Source organism: Natrix helvetica, assembly GCF_964273705.1.
Source record: "Natrix helvetica genome assembly, chromosome: 3".
Classification (NCBI taxonomy): domain Eukaryota; kingdom Metazoa; phylum Chordata; class Lepidosauria; order Squamata; family Natricidae; genus Natrix; species Natrix helvetica.
Genome location: NC_138549.1, coordinates 108,033,732 through 108,049,654, shown reverse-complemented (window position 1 = coordinate 108,049,654; position 15,923 = coordinate 108,033,732). Strand labels below are relative to the sequence as shown.

Genomic DNA, 15,923 nt, shown 5'->3' with positions numbered 1-15,923 from the left:
ACTGTTCCAATATCTGAGGAGCTCCTACAAAGACGAGAGTGATCAAACTATTTTCCAAAGGACAAAAAGGCAAGAGAAGAAACAATGGTTGGAAAATAGAAGAGAAGCAACCTAGAATTAAGAAGAAATTTCTAACAGTGACAGCCGTTAACCAATGGCATGGTTTGCCTTCAGAGGTTGTTGGTGCTCCACAATGAATGCTTTCAAAAAGAGACTAGACAACCATTTGAATGAAATGATATAGGATCTCCTGCTTGAGGAGGGGATTGAACTAGAAGACTTCCAAGGTCGCTTCCAACTGTTATTCTGTTATACTGTTATAATGGTATTTGTAACAACTTTTTAAAAAATAGTATATTGTTTTTCAATCTGTGCTAAACTTCGGAGTCTCTTTCACTTCCATGTACATAGCTGTTGCTTGATAGTAGCTAGGTGTCTCTCCCAATGCAATTCATCATGAGCTTCTAAGATTGGGACGCTGTCTATTATTCCAAATTTAATTGTCAGCAGTATTAATCAGCTATCTAGTATGAAACTTGCCTGTGGGCCACAGCAATTTCTTAGCATATTGTAGTGCCAGCGTCCCAGATATCAATGCCCTGTAATGTCTGGTAGAAGCCATAATAACAAACTGACATTGGATGTATCGAGATGTAAGTACATAATCTTCATCATGTCATCCCGATGCAGGCAACGTCACCTTTGTTTCTCGGCTGACACTCAAGACTATAACCAGTGTATTAAAATCCTATAACCATTTTTCTTGTCTTACAGTAACAGGTTCTATAATTTATGATGGCTGATTTCATAATGCAAGTAGACTTATCCCATATTAAAATGAACATATAACATTAGGCCAGACAAAACAAAAATCCAATTTCAATACTTCATCACTTTAAACAATGTGCTCTGTTATAATTTTAGCATTTCAACAAATTTAAGTAAACCAATTGCCAACAATTAATCAACACTTTGCGAGAATATGAATCCAAGACTTTCAGTTTCTTTATAGGAGGGCTGTTCTACTTGGAGTTCAAGTCAAGCTTCCAAAAGCCACAAGAGTGGCTCTGAGCCTTCCAAAAGTTGCAACTGAATTACACTTTTAATTTAATGTCAAATTTGTAGGAAGTAATTATGTTAATTGCATTTAATTAATGAAGTTAAATTTAATTTAAATTAAGTAGGCTTCATGTTTAGTATTACAAAAGCTACTTCTGAAAGACTCTACCTCTGGGATCCCTTCAAGTGTATGGTGGCAGACACTTTTAAAAACATAAAACAACTTGCAATGTCGCTGTCAAAGGAAACACTTTTCCTTACACAAGCATGTTCAAATGATAAGGTCATATGCTATACTTGCTCACAGGTACCATCATGATCAGAGATAAGAAAGATCATATCTAGCAGACCAAAAAATCCTGTCCAGAAACATATGCCAAGAGCTAACTTTATTATTATGTAAAGCATGCTCTAATTTCCTGGTCCTTCTAACTTTGTGTATTTATCTTAGAAATATTTTAAGAAATCTTGTTGGTCACTTCCTTGTTTGCAGATTTTAATCTATTTCGTTTCTAAGTGTTATTACAGTTTAGTTTATTTTACTGCTTAGATTGTTAGTGTTTTACTGAGATTCTCAGAGGTAGTGTAGTATAAAAATCTTCTACATACACAAACAAACAAAGTATCTCTCTAGCAGTGTCTCCCTCCCTGTTGGATATATATTCCATAGACTGTGATGGAGATGAAATTCTTATATATGGTGCTTGAATAGTAATGTTTCTTTTATGTGACATATTACAATTCATGGATGTTTTAAGTTAAAGGGAGTCCTATCACAGTCTCTACCATGGAACGGAGTACAATTTTGTTACGTGTAACATTTACAGCCATTTACTGAAATAATAAGCTGGTAATATAGAATACTTACTATACAATACGCCACCAGGGCTCCTTGTGTAAAGCCTGCCAGTACATCTGTGGGGTGATGTTTGTGGTCGGACACACGAGAAAGTCCAGTGTAAAATGCCATCATGATCAGTGTGAACTGCAGCAACGGGCGCAGCAGGCGGGCTCCTCTCCAAGTAAATCTGGCTTGCAGGTACAACTGTAATGACAAAGAAAGCAACAGAAAAGCACAATGATACTGTCCTCAAAGCAAATGACACCGTCAACCTTCTCCAATATGAAGCTTCCAAAATCCTGGTTCAGTGCTATGATAATGATGGTGGACTAACCAACTTCTGGGCAACCTTCTTCAACTTAGCCAGTTCTCCTTGTACAAAATCTAGTACTAAATATTGGGGTACCAATTTCATCTTGCTACTGATTTCAGGGTGCCTGGGCATATTAAGAGCATGACTCCCACTGAACCTAGCAAGTGTAACTTTGGAGAAAGCTGTTACAGATGAATAAAAATACAAGACTGATAGTATTTTTTCCATTTTCTGTGTGAGGGGTATCTATGCCACTAAGTATCACATCACATGGCACTTTAACTTAGGGAGTTTTCAGTTCTGGGTTATGTCAGCCATGGTTGTTGGGAACTGTAGTCAGCAACACCTGGTGTCAGCTTTAGAAGCCATATTAACACCGGAAGCTTCCACGCTGCCACATTCTTGTGCTTGGAAAATTAGGAGGCGGAGGATTTAGTAGATGGAATGTAGTTAGACATAATAGCATTCTTCTTTTTCAGTAAAGGTCATGGTATTCCTGCATCTGGAGGAGGAGTGGTTGAAGTGATGTCTTGGGACGGATTGAGATTAGACCATGTGATGGACTGATGAGTGCAGGGGATGGGTTTGGACTTGACTTACTGAGGGAAAGCCCAGAAATCTCAGATTCAGGTTTTCCCAGATGTGCATGTATATCTACTCTAATAAATGGGAGCTTTGAGAAATGCCTGCCTCAGAGTTTTTCATTGGAGTTGGGTCTTTCCAGAACGCTGAGACCTGGAAGATGACAGGCTCTCCCAATCATTATGAAAGTTAATTACTCTTTGGGGTGCGGTGCGGGGGATTGCTTTCCAGAGCCACATTTCATCCCGCTCCAATTTAGATTAAAAATCTGAATGTTCAAACCGTGTATAGCAAATTACGTTGGCTTCCATGGATCGATGCTAATAAACTTCACTGGGTAACCCTGACTCTCATTCTGATAATTGCAAGGATACTGTCTCGCTTTTTCCAGGTTATATTACTTTCTGTTTGTCATTTTCCCTCTTGGACTAAATATCCCACACTTAAGAGCTTCTTCATAAGAAAGGTGCCCTAATCCTTTTGGCTTCCCTTTTTCTGTTCTCTGTAAAAATCTACAAAGCTCTTTCAAAACTGGCTGCTGGATATCTTAAAATGCTAGGTAGTTTCTTACATTGTGGTCATATGCTTGAATTTCACCTCTTTTCTAGTTTTGCCTGAAATTCAAGTTTTGTTGAGTTGCTTTCGACTTTAAGGCTTCTTAAACATAAAATTTAGGGAGAAAAATGACATTTTTGCTACAGAGGTGGAGCAGAAACCTATAAATGTTAGACATATACCCAGATGAAAACTGAGGGTGTGACCTGAGATGAAGTAGCTGAATGAGGTCAAATGGACACTTGTCCCTTGCCTCGTTCTTCCCCACTTATCCTGATCCAGTTTCCTCTCAAAAGCTGAGGGCACAGCCTATTTCTCAGGTTCCTGTGGGAACCAGGGAGGCAAAAAGGGAAAAAGGCTGCAGGAAACACATAGACGTCTACTCACAAATCAAAAGAGCTGGTAGCTGACCCAACCCAAAAGTCAGGGTGTGGAGAATGTAGACCCGACTGAATACCTCATCAACCACTGCCTTCCTGTGCATAGGAAGCAAGGAACGGGATGTGACAAGGTCACAGAAATGCCCTGTGTAGGATCTGGGCTGTAATATTGATTGGAGGACTTGAACTGTTACGTTACGGTACACCTATAAGAGTGCATTAAAAAATCCTGCATATTGTTGAATAGAGAGCTTACAATTGATAAGAAAATATCCAACAAAAGTTTCTGATTCCCTGCACATGAAATGCAATCAGATTCTTTGCTGGAACGTAATTCCTGAATGACGTGCTTGAATCTTGAGGTTGCTTTTTGTGACTAGGGATCCCTTGTCTGAATCCCAAACCTCTCAAACCTTCCTTAGAAGAATTATCTCATTTGATACTATTTTCTGTATCTAAATCTAACTCATATCCAGTCCTGATCAAAATATCTGTGGTTGAATGCAGTGGGAGTAATTTTCGGGTGTGTGTATGGAATTCAAAACCTTCCCACCCAGTTCATCTCCTAGATCAGAGGTGTCAAATTTGTGCCATCACAGTGACGTCATGTGACATATCGGGACTTCCCCCCCTTCGTTAAACCAGGCGGGGTGGGGCCAGCACTTGACACATCCGGCCGATGGGCCGTGAGTTTGACATCCCTGTCCTAGATTGATGGATATGCTGCCATATCTATAGAACAGGGTTGCCCACAACTGCCCCCAGATACCCTCTTCCTGGATTATTTCTATCAACACAATGGGTCCAATTGTGTGCCATCCTGTGATTTCCATGCATTCTCATACTGAAAAGTTATATTCTTTGATAATGTTAGTGTGATTCAGAGTGCATTAGTGCTGCAAAAAAAGGGGGAAGAAAATGCTTAAAATTTTTCTAGCAATAACCCAGATAAAAAAATGTACATGTCTGACTGTCAAAGTCAGGCAGGTTGACCAGCTTGAAGACAAGCCCTGTGTCTAAATCCCATTTTTGCCAGTTCTTACATGGCATATTACAACTGTTTTGGGGGCAGTGGAACAGACAAGAGCTACCTAGTGTTGCTGGAAAATGGGAATAATTCATTAACAGCACTTCCCTGAAATGTTACCCTAGTGCTGTGATAGCAAACCTATGGCACGAGTGCCCGAAGTGGCACATGGAGCCATGTTGCCTGGCACGCGTGGCATCGCTCATTCCTCTTCTGGGTTTTTGGCGCGCATGCGACAATCAGCTGGCCTTTGTGCGTGCGGCAGTGCCAGAAACCAGAAGAGCTAGTCTTCCTTTTTCCGGTGTGAGAATGCATGTTGGCCAGCTGATCGGTGCGTGCGCATGTGCGGCAGTAACCGGAAGTACATTTCCGGAGAACAGAAGTACGCCTCTTCCTAGTTGCAGCCCAGACGAGAAAAAGTGCTCCCTTTTCGGCACTTGGTGCTGAAAAGGTTCGCCATCACTGGTCTAGTGGGATCTAGGAAGTGTGACTCTTTTTGCAACAAACTCCCTTTCCTTGGAGAGCCATCAGACCTTCACCCTCTTCTCCTTCCAGAAGGCTGTGAAGAGCTGCTATGCCCCCTGGCACTGGGATAGAGTAAGATAGAAAACTGAAGGTGATTTAGTTCCAGGCAACAGAGGAGAATGACTGAAGTATGTTTTTATTGGTTTTACCATTATTGTGAGCCATTCAGAGTTGCATTCTAAGATGTGAGGTCCTATGTTTCTTTTAGATAAATAGAGCCACAGTATTCCACCCCTAAGGGCAATTTTGCTACTGAAGTGCTCTGAAAGAGAAAGCTAAAGCCAATGACATTTTATTCTTGATCTGTCTTTTAAAATTAAGCTTTAAGTTGAATTTAACAAATTTAATCAGTATATCCATATCCTTTTATGATGAAGAGATAATGTCTGGCTTGTAACCAGCACTTTTTGCATAAGAGTGACATATATATATCCATAGAATCAAATTCCCCCCCAAATTTTAAGATATGTCTCAAGATCTGACATGGTAACAAATTTGCAAAAAGCCCTCCTAGGAAAACAGAAACAGAAGCTGGCTTTATCACAGATGAATTCAGGCTAAAATCTGCATCTCATTTTATTATGATCAAATGCTGTAAAAACAGCAGGTTTGTCCAAGGCTTTTACTAAACGTGAAGGGTTAATTAATTGAGTTCTTGCTAACCAAATCTTCCCCTGTCTCATTCATGATCCATTTTGACATTGCCATCCTATCCTTACTTCTTAAAGGCTTTCATTATAAAGTGAAACCAAGCTAAAGAAAACAAAACTTTATTTGAAAAAAAAATACTAAAGTTGTTTTCGTAGCGAATTATATATGTTTTTTTTTTAGTAAAGTCTCCAACTGCTGCAAACTCAGTCATAGTTTACAGAGGCGCCGAGGTAGTGTTTGGATAGTAACAAAACATTGAGCAATTACAGCAGCAAACCAATGGGTAGCCATGGGAAAAACAACCACCAATAGCACGGACTGGAAAAGTGTGACAAAACCAAAGAGGGAGGGAAGAAAGCAATGACCCGGTGACCATCGAGTGCGAGAGTTGCTGGAAAACCATACAAGTATTAAAATTCTGGCAAGAACTGCACCACCACATAACCGACAGCTATGGGGGAATATGCAGCACCGCCATTGCCAGGGGACTTCCAGTGATGTCAGCGGGAATAGACTGTGGTCAGCCAGAGATCCTAAGCAAATAAAAATGAGGTATCCATGTTTCTTCAGCAAGTTATAGAGCAGGAGAAAACTATTAATAGTTGCTTATATTTTTACTTTTCGGAATACATTGTAAAAAAAAATAATAAGGCTGCTCACTCCAGCCTGTAACCCAACCCCTCCTTCTAAATTCACCTCCTAAATGTTAGGTTTTTGCTATTTCCAGTAGTATTAATGAACACGTGTTATGAAGCTTGTGCATGCCAGATTCACTTTCTGCTCGTTTGTCCTGGCTGAGCCAAAGCATCTTTAGATACTCCATATCATTAAACGGAGATGAATTTGTGCCATTTGAAATTGCTGAGAAGAACAGAGGGACTCAACCCAAACTGGATATCCTCCTCAGACTTGATAACTGAAAATGTGTTGGAACTAAAGCTTTTAATCATAATCTCCAAACATCTGGAAAATATCAGTTTGGAGCTGGTTAGGGAAAGGAGAAGAGAGATACAACCAACTACAAAGAATAAATATTTTGTGGGCTGAACACTTGAAATTCATATATACCGTATATACTTATTTATTACACACACACACACACACACACACACACACACACAAAGTAATGTTGTTTTTGGGAATAAATAAGAAAGTATGTAAAGTACTACTTGACTAATTTAAATGTGGCTATAAAATTGATTCATAGCTTTTTATGGTAGTGAAGATTAACATCTTACAAGTGAGTGAGTAGCAGAATTTGGCCTTGCTCAGATCAGTTAGAAAAATGCAAGAGGGGAAGACTAAAGTATTTCCTTTGTTGAATTTGCGCTTTGAAATAAGTCACCAATGTTTATATAATGAATACACTAGCCATTATCCTACTGAAATATAGTTTTAGGTCTGCTCCGGTAGCTAAGAATAAATATCAAGCAAGTCTAGAAATTCAACTATTAAATATTAAAGATATATAAGAGTTGATTTCCTAATACATCATGGCACAATTAAAGATATGCCAGGCAAGACTACATAAGAAAGCAATGCAATGACTGTTGTCGCATGCATGGTCTCTGTGGGCAACATTATTTACTTGACTTACAGTAGCAAAACTCTGGCAAACATTAAAGAAGCAGTAATTGATGTTAAGGAAGACAAAGGGAATATGTAGTGTTTGAAGACTGACATAGCAGTATTCTAACAGGACATTAAGTCTAAAATAAGTTTTGGTGTAACAAATTCTAATACAAAGGTAGGCAACTTATTGATAATTTGCCACATTTCTAATTGTTGAGATTGCTAAATACCACAATGGAAAGATCTCATTATATGCATGGACATAACAGCAAATATTTTTCTAAAATATTGAGACTTTCTTTTCCTCTTTATTTTATCAACTATGTTAAACCCAACTGGGGATTATATTATTATTATTTTTTGCTCCACTAAAAAATGACAAGAAACTGTGGGGCCAATTATCAGCAACCAAGTACTGAAAAGGGGGTGGGGAGGGGATCAAGTATTATGTGGTGCTGGGACTCTAGGTTACCCATGTTCCCATTTTTTCCCCTCCTTACTCAGGTAAACCTACAGAAGTTTAGATTTTGAATTCACTGCAGAACTACTGATTTATAATAAGGGACAATGTAAGAATCGTTCTTTCACGTATATAGCTAATTGTCACATAATACGTTTACCATATTTAATCAATGATGCCTCTGAAAATGAAATTAAGATATTATTCTCTGCAAGAAAAAGTACAAGGCTTACAATCTGGAGCTGATTCCCAACACAGCTAAAGGGCATCAGGTTAGCAAAGTTGGCTTATAGTGAACCAATCATGGAGAACCATCACATCTGATTCTTCAATCACTGTTCTGTTGTTGAGTTTAGAAAGGTAGTTTCAATTTCAAAGGTCCAGATGTAGAAGTCTATTTGCCAAATATTTCTGGCGCATCTATTTACAAGTTTAATATAGACATTCTGGCATGAAATTTTATCAGATAATGTCTCCTTTTACTTTGGACAACTGCTTTTTTATCATGATGATAAAGCAAAATCCATGCACCCAACTACAATGAATTGTAAAGATCCAGCTGAGGAAGGTACCTAATGTCAGTGTCTCCTTAGCAACAACACTGTATCTTTTAAAAAAAAAAAAATCCGCTGATTAAAGAAAGAAATGAATTATCTGTTAGTATGCATTATTTCTCAACTATTTTTAAATGTAAATCATGAGCTATGCAGTCCAAAGGAGCACAAATTAATCAGGGCTTGGTTCTGTATTCACAGACAATAAGGGCTAATTTAATTCCACATAACAATAGATCAACATGTTAAAAATATGTGATGAAATTCTGTCTTATAGCAACAACAAACCATATTCAGATATACAGGCATTTGCTTAAAACTATTTTAAAAAGACATTACTATTTGGAACTTTTTTTAAAAAATCAGTGTTTTGTGACCACTTTAGATATTCCATATTATTAAGTACGGATTATAGACTACTTTCAGATTTTCCCTACTTTTACATATACATACAAATTACAAATAAAGCTCTAAACATGCGTTGAATAGCAGAGGCAAAATCGGAATCCTCAAAGTATATGCAAACATGTCTTTGAATTTTAAAAATTTAACAAGAACCAAATTTGAGTTTATAAATACAGAAGCTTTAAACGTTTTAATGTGTCAAGGGCTCTGGGGAACACAGTTTTAATCTTGGTGGAATTAAAAAACAAACAAACACAGCACCACCAGCAACCTTGGCAACTTTTATGAAGATCCATTTCCTGGAGGTCTAGAATGTAGACAAAAGAATTATTTAAGGAAAATGGCCTCAATAGTGTCTCCTTCCTCACTTTGAAAATGAAGGAAAATTAGCACCTTATGGGAAAGTTTGCCATTAGTCAGCGCATCAAGTTTCATTTTTTTTTCAAAATTCTAACAAATGAAAGTAGCATAACAGGTTGCATTTAATTATATGATCAGCTGGGCCAGAAAGTTCTCAGCAGGTTGAAAACCAGCAAGGCCCTTGATTATGTGTACTATAGTAGGGAGGAGGGAGGAAAACATTTAGCAACAGTTTTGTGTGAGACAAAACATGCAAAGACAGACCCCAGTACAGCAGTAATAAAATACTTGTTTGAGCATGCCACTATTTTTTTTAAAAGAATCCAAACTGAGAGCGACTAATTTAAACCAAAGGTGTATCTTAAAACTTCCTTGCACCTATTTGTTTTTACCCATCTATTTCCACTGGCAGCAATTCCTGGAGATTTTCAGTGCTGAATCAAACAAGGGGGGTACATTTCACAACTAGCTATGCTTCCATTAAATGTGCTGCTGTCCGGGCTTATCAGTATGGTATGAAAGAATTTACAGATCTTGAGCCTTTTCAGGTACTCTCAGCCTGATACCAGTTCAAATCAAAGCTTCATCCTCTTAGGACCCTTAGGATGCGATTCTTCAAAAAGCTATTTGCTCTTATTAAACTTTTATCAGACACACACACACCCTCCCCCCAGTGAGACTGTCACATAGCCTCTGCACAGTTACTGGGTTCATACCATGTGCTCAGGACCTAGTTACCTGCGGGATCGTATTCTGCCCCATACATCCCTACGACCCATCCGCTCGCACAGAGAGGGACTTCTCCAGGTGCCGTCTACCAGACAGTGCCATGGGGCGGCGCCTAGGAGCAGAGCCTTCTCTGTGGCGGGCCCAGCCCTGTGGAATGACCTCCCCCCGGATATTAGGACTACTATTGACCTCCGCTCCTTCCGTGTCAAGCTCAAGACCCACCTTTTCCAAATAGCTGGCCTGGCTCGACCATAACTTCGTAACGCTCCTGATGGGTTTTTTAATTTGGTAATTTTATTAGGGGATTTTAAATTGTATTTTTAACTGTCTTTCACTTAAGTCCATCCTCCTCCATGCACATATGTATATGTCTCTGTTCTCTTGTATATATGTTTGTCTTATGTGTATTTTTTATCTGTTTGATTGTACGCCGCCCCGAGTCCTTCGGGAGAGGGTTGCGGCTAATCAAATAAAATTATTATTATTATTATTATTATTATTATTATTATTATTATTATTATTATTATTATTAATCCATAGTATAGATCAGGCAACACAACATGTAGCTCATACAGCCTGTCAAACAACCTTGTGAGACCAACCAATTTTTTTAAAGTAATACATTTAGAGCCACCACTGCTAGATCTAATGTTCCTGCTCCTCCATTAGCCACAGAGCAGTTGATGGACACTTCCAGTATTTTTTTCTGGCCCTTGAGGGTTTTTAGTTTATCAAAGTGGCTCTTTCACTATGATGAGTTGTACAGGCCAGATATAGACTGATTTTCACTTTGTTCAACGTCTAGACCCAGGCACTGTGATTTGTGAACATGGCTTATGTCTTAGCGTTGTGTTTGCACCTAGATATTTTCAGTTTTGTAAGCAAAGCATAGCTTTGCTTTAAAATTTGATGTGCAAAGCCAAGTTTTAAGAACTTTTCTCCACGCTCCAGTACCATTAGATTCTTCTGATTAAACAAGTGAAACAAACAAAGAAAACAATTCCAAGTATAATCTAAGAATAAAAGGATAATTTAAAGATAATTTAACTTTTATGAAAACAATACATTTTATATTTTCACAAAATCTGCATACGCCAGCACATCTATATCTAGAGATGACCACAGTATTATAATCTGAGTAGAGAAACAGCATGCCCTCCTGACTAGAAGATTGTGACCTGAATGCCTCTGCTATGTCACATTAAGATGGCCTTTCCTACACACCATACTGTTGGATTGTCTAACCCTTTAAATAAAAAGGATTCAATATCATGTGGCTTTCCAGAAGCTGTTGGCACTCCTCTCCATTACTCTAGTTAAGGAAATTAGAAATGTGTGTCAATACTACTCTCCAGTTCTCAAATAAACAATGTCTTTAAATAAAGCTTTGTCTTGTCACCGTTCTTTACATGTAAGGCTGCCTTTAAAAAAAATAAAAAATAAAGCAGGATAAAATCTTAATTTGAGGGAGGGGGGAAGTGCCACCTTGTCCCAGCAATGGTAGTGGTGATGACTTACACAAATCATTTATCCAAATATCCAAGGGATGAGCCTCATTGCTAATAACCTAAAAGCCAAAATATAAACACTCCATCTATGCATTGCTGGGAACAAAATCAAGTTTTAACTTCTTTTGCATTGCTTGCTTGTCCCTCCAGTTCATTGGCTATGTTATTTTAACATTGCTGAGAGGAAATGATATAAATGTTTATGGAGTAACTTTGAAATCCTTACAGGGGGGAAAAAAGAGAGGAAAATATGAGGAAAATAAATTCACATAGACTATCAAAAAGCCTGGATGTATGGTAATTAAATTACAAAGATTGCTACCAACTTAAAGAGGAAAGAGGAAAGGAGGAGGAGGAACAGCAGGGAGTTGTCTTAATTTATCTTTTCAGGCAGTAACAAGAAGGAATTGTAATAGGAAAGGCCTATTCATAGATATATTTAATGTGTTTATACCTTCAAGTCTGCATCCCTCCTTGGTAACCCTATTCCTATTTCATACCTAAGAATATGGCAGATATGAGGCCTACGGATCGTTGGAAAGTCTCAAAAGGGGAAAAAGAGGGCCTTTCCCATGTTACATTTTAATCACAAATCACTCCTTAAATCTCTCCCTCTTCCTTCCAAAGAGCTTAGGGCTGCTCCACCCATAATTGACCTATGCAAGGTTTCTTTCAGGAGTTCTACCCAGCCTACTTCCAGCCAGGAAGCACTTTCGCATAACAGGCGGAGGAAAGGAAGGGCAGAGTCATTTTTCACTGACAAAGAAAAACAAGGCCAGACCCAGAAATTTTGAGTGAAACTATGTGGGCAAGTCAAATCCACCTGCCCGGCTTCCTGGAGTGCTTCTGGGTAAAGGAGTTTTTATTTATTCCCCCCCCCCCTTTTCGCCTAATGAAAGAGATAATTATAATATTCACTCAATGTATGCAAATGCCAGATAAGCAGCCTAACATTATCTCATTATGTTTTCCGATGAAATGAAGTATGTGCAAGGGTGTACATTTTGTGCATTTTTTTGTGCTCTCCCTGTTTTCTATGTTCTCGATGCTCTTGTAATGAAGCTATGCAGATAAGGATTTCCAAGCATTCCAATCCTCCTGAAGAATGAATGACATCCAAACCAATGGGCTCATTTCAAGGATTGTATTTCTTAACCTGTTTCTGTCTGATGTCACACACTGGCCAATGTTGGACACAAAATGTGGGTACAGCCGCACTATTGGAAGCAAAGGACTTTTAGAGATCTATCACATGATTAAAGTTTTGTCTGATGCAGACAAGAGTCTGAATTGCTTTAGGCTACAACAATATTTTTAAAGTTAAAATAAAGAGCTTTCATTTTTTCCCCTCAAAAATTGTCTTTCCTTTTCCTATAAGCTTAAAATTATGCTGACTTTTAAACAATTTTTGGGCTAATATTGTTGATGATCAAGATCGACCAACCATAGTTCCTAGGTAGTATTAGTTAACCTGGATTTGTTTTAATGTTGGCTAGATAGCCAACTAGGCTGTTTAACCAGGAGCAGAATCTAGTTAATGTATTAAAATCTTGCATCCAGTTAATTAGAGATTTAGAATAATTTTATTGCCATTTTAAATGTATACTAATCGGCATACATTAAAATGAAATTCCATTGTATAGAACTCTCAAAGGGTCCCCACCTCCAATATACACTACACAAACATGACAAAAGTATAAATAAACAAAAAGTTTTATATTAAATTTAATTTATATTAAAAATTAATATATTAAAATTAGAGTAGCCTCTCTCTTTTAGAATTGAAAGACAATGCTAATTGAAAACAGATTCATTCATTTTATCCAAATATTCTCCTGTACATTGTAGGAAAATCTTTCTTGTGTTCTTAACTTTACTTAAACATTTTTTTTTACTTCAAAAGCAAGTGAAATTTTGGGTATGCATGAGACTTAACCAAACCCTAGATCTCAAAGTAGAGCATAGCAACTTTGAGTGGATTTTCATTTCAATTCCTCAGGGGAAGCAAATTCTGTCCCTAATTGCGGTTCTAATGCCAATCTATTTATTTGTGGTTAGTGGTCACCCTGGTGTAGAGAGTAAAGAAGATGACCTTGATGGAGATATGCAAGCTCCATTGCTAAATCAACAAAGGGTAAAACACTATTAAGTCCATAATGAGATAACCTTCAAAAGCATCTCAGGCAGAGGCCTTCCAAATTCACTGGACCATTAGGAAGTTTGAAAAGCAGTACAACTCTCAAGATTCTGGTACTACAGCTAATCTCAATCTCTGCCATCTTTCCAGTGGAGTTGATTTTCTGGTCTGATCTACCCAGTGAGGATGACACATGGGGGAGGGACTACACACCTTTGTCACATGGCTTTGTGTTATTATTCTACCTGAACTGAGATGTGGTGTTCTTTTTTTAAGTGCATCAAACAATTAATCTGGACTAACAATTGACATATTCTATGTAGGATTCCATTCCATCTAATACATTCTTAATATAGATTTTGCTGCTTCTTAATTTCCAAACGTAATGATTCATCTTCTTCTCCCTTTGATAACAAGCACTTGTACCACATTCATGAACAAACAACATTATTTTTGGACCATCAAACTCATGGTAGTCTACCACTGAAATTCAGAGATCTTACAGTATTTCAGTCCTTCCTAACACTACTCCACAAGTTGAATTCTGGATCTTCTAGATTAAAAAAAACAAACCTGTATGTCCCTGATTTGAATCTAAGATCTCCTGGATGCAAAACAGCTATCAGAAACTCTTAAATGTAAAGAGAAAAACCAGTATTGCAGGATCCGTGCCACATTGTTTTATATGGAAATGACAGCTGGAAGCCAAAATAACATTGTTCACACGACTGCATTTCTTCATGTTTACACTGCTGCATTTTCAAAGCAATTTTATATGTGGATGGATGAACTTGTAGAAGTCAAGTTAGTTTCTATGAACTAATAGAATCTGAATTACTGTATCTATGCTTCTTCATAAATAACAGGGTTTGTTTTTTTAACCATAGATTTATTCTTGCATAAACAACCCCATATAGGAACTTGACTGTGTAAACTACGATTAAGAGACAAGCCCTTGAAGTTATATTCTAGATTTTAATAAATAAAGCTTTAATCTATGATTCTATTACATGAAATCTATGTAGTGGTGATATTTTACTTTTTCTGGTTCATAATATTCATTCATTTCTCATTATAAAACCTGAGAGAGAGATTACACATGATTTGCTAAAAAAAAAAAACTTTAGACTTACCACCAAATAAAGCATGGTATAGAGTGAGAAGGAAGCGTGTCCAGAGAAAAATGATTTCCTGAAAAGGAAAAAAATACAAAGCATTGCATTCACTCTGTTATTTGAATAAATGGTCAGTTACTCTCCTTTCTTATCGGTTAAGGTGAAAAATTCACAAAACACAAACTTCTCTTTATTCCATCCATTTGCAACTATTAATTTAGAATTGAATAATTGTCACAGAGACAGCAGACACCTAAGATGAAATATTAACTGATCTATGTGTAGTATAAATCAACAGGATAAGTAGTTATCAAATGTTTGTCACTGCAAACATTTATACAGCGCCCCCATCTCATACAAGGTGATTCTGGGTAACGTTCAATAATTGATTGAATATCTCTGTTTGGCTTTTATTGAACAAGTATCATGAGCCATGGTGGTGCAGTGCATGGTGGGGCATGGTGGTGCAGTGATTAGAATGCAATATTTCAAACTAACTCACTGCTCATTGCCAGGAGTTCAATCCTAACAAGGTTCAAGGTTGACTCAGTCTTCCATTCTTCCGAGGACAGTAAAATGAGGACCGAGATTGTTGGGGGAAATATGATGTCTCTGTAAACCACCAGATAGTGCTGCAAAACACTATGGGGTGGTATATAAGTCTAAGTGCTATTGCTATCCAATCTTCCTACGAAGTCCATACTATTGAGAAGTAGAAAATGGAAACAATGCAATCATCATTGTGCCCAGTACGAGGACCCACACTTCTGCTTATACAGCATATAATATGTATTTAGTATGCCATATAGATTCACAGATGATGCCTTCCTGAGAGAATCTGTCCAATTCACTTTTACAGTTGAATTAAACTGGTACTGTATGTATAATCCTATCTAAAATCCTGACTATAAATGGTATGAGTACTTCCTTTCTCCAGTTTCTAGTACAGCATTAATAGAGACAGACCAAATATATATTGACCACTATATTCTATACTTTTAGGAAAATAACTTCTTTCGATACATCAGTCATACTGCTTCTTAATTGCTTTTTTAAACTTTGATTTCCCAACAATGTTAAACTTCTTTTGCATTCTTCTTCCATGTATTTTTTAGCAAGATTCATGAAATCTACATAGGCAAAAGAACAT

General features: G+C 37.6%; 1 protein-coding gene across 1 annotated transcript in view; it reads right to left on the bottom strand.

Moving 5' to 3' along the window:
• PLPP3 (phospholipid phosphatase 3) overlaps positions 1-15,923 on the bottom strand; it is an 81,650-nt gene that overhangs the window by 9,935 nt on the left and 55,792 nt on the right. The window contains exons 4-5 of the mRNA XM_081946503.1: positions 14,792-14,849; positions 1,928-2,104 (exon numbers count right to left, since the gene is read on the bottom strand). Coding sequence (XP_081802629.1) covers positions 1,928-2,104; positions 14,792-14,849 — 235 coding nt within the window. The remainder of the gene's footprint in view (positions 1-1,927; positions 2,105-14,791; positions 14,850-15,923) is intronic.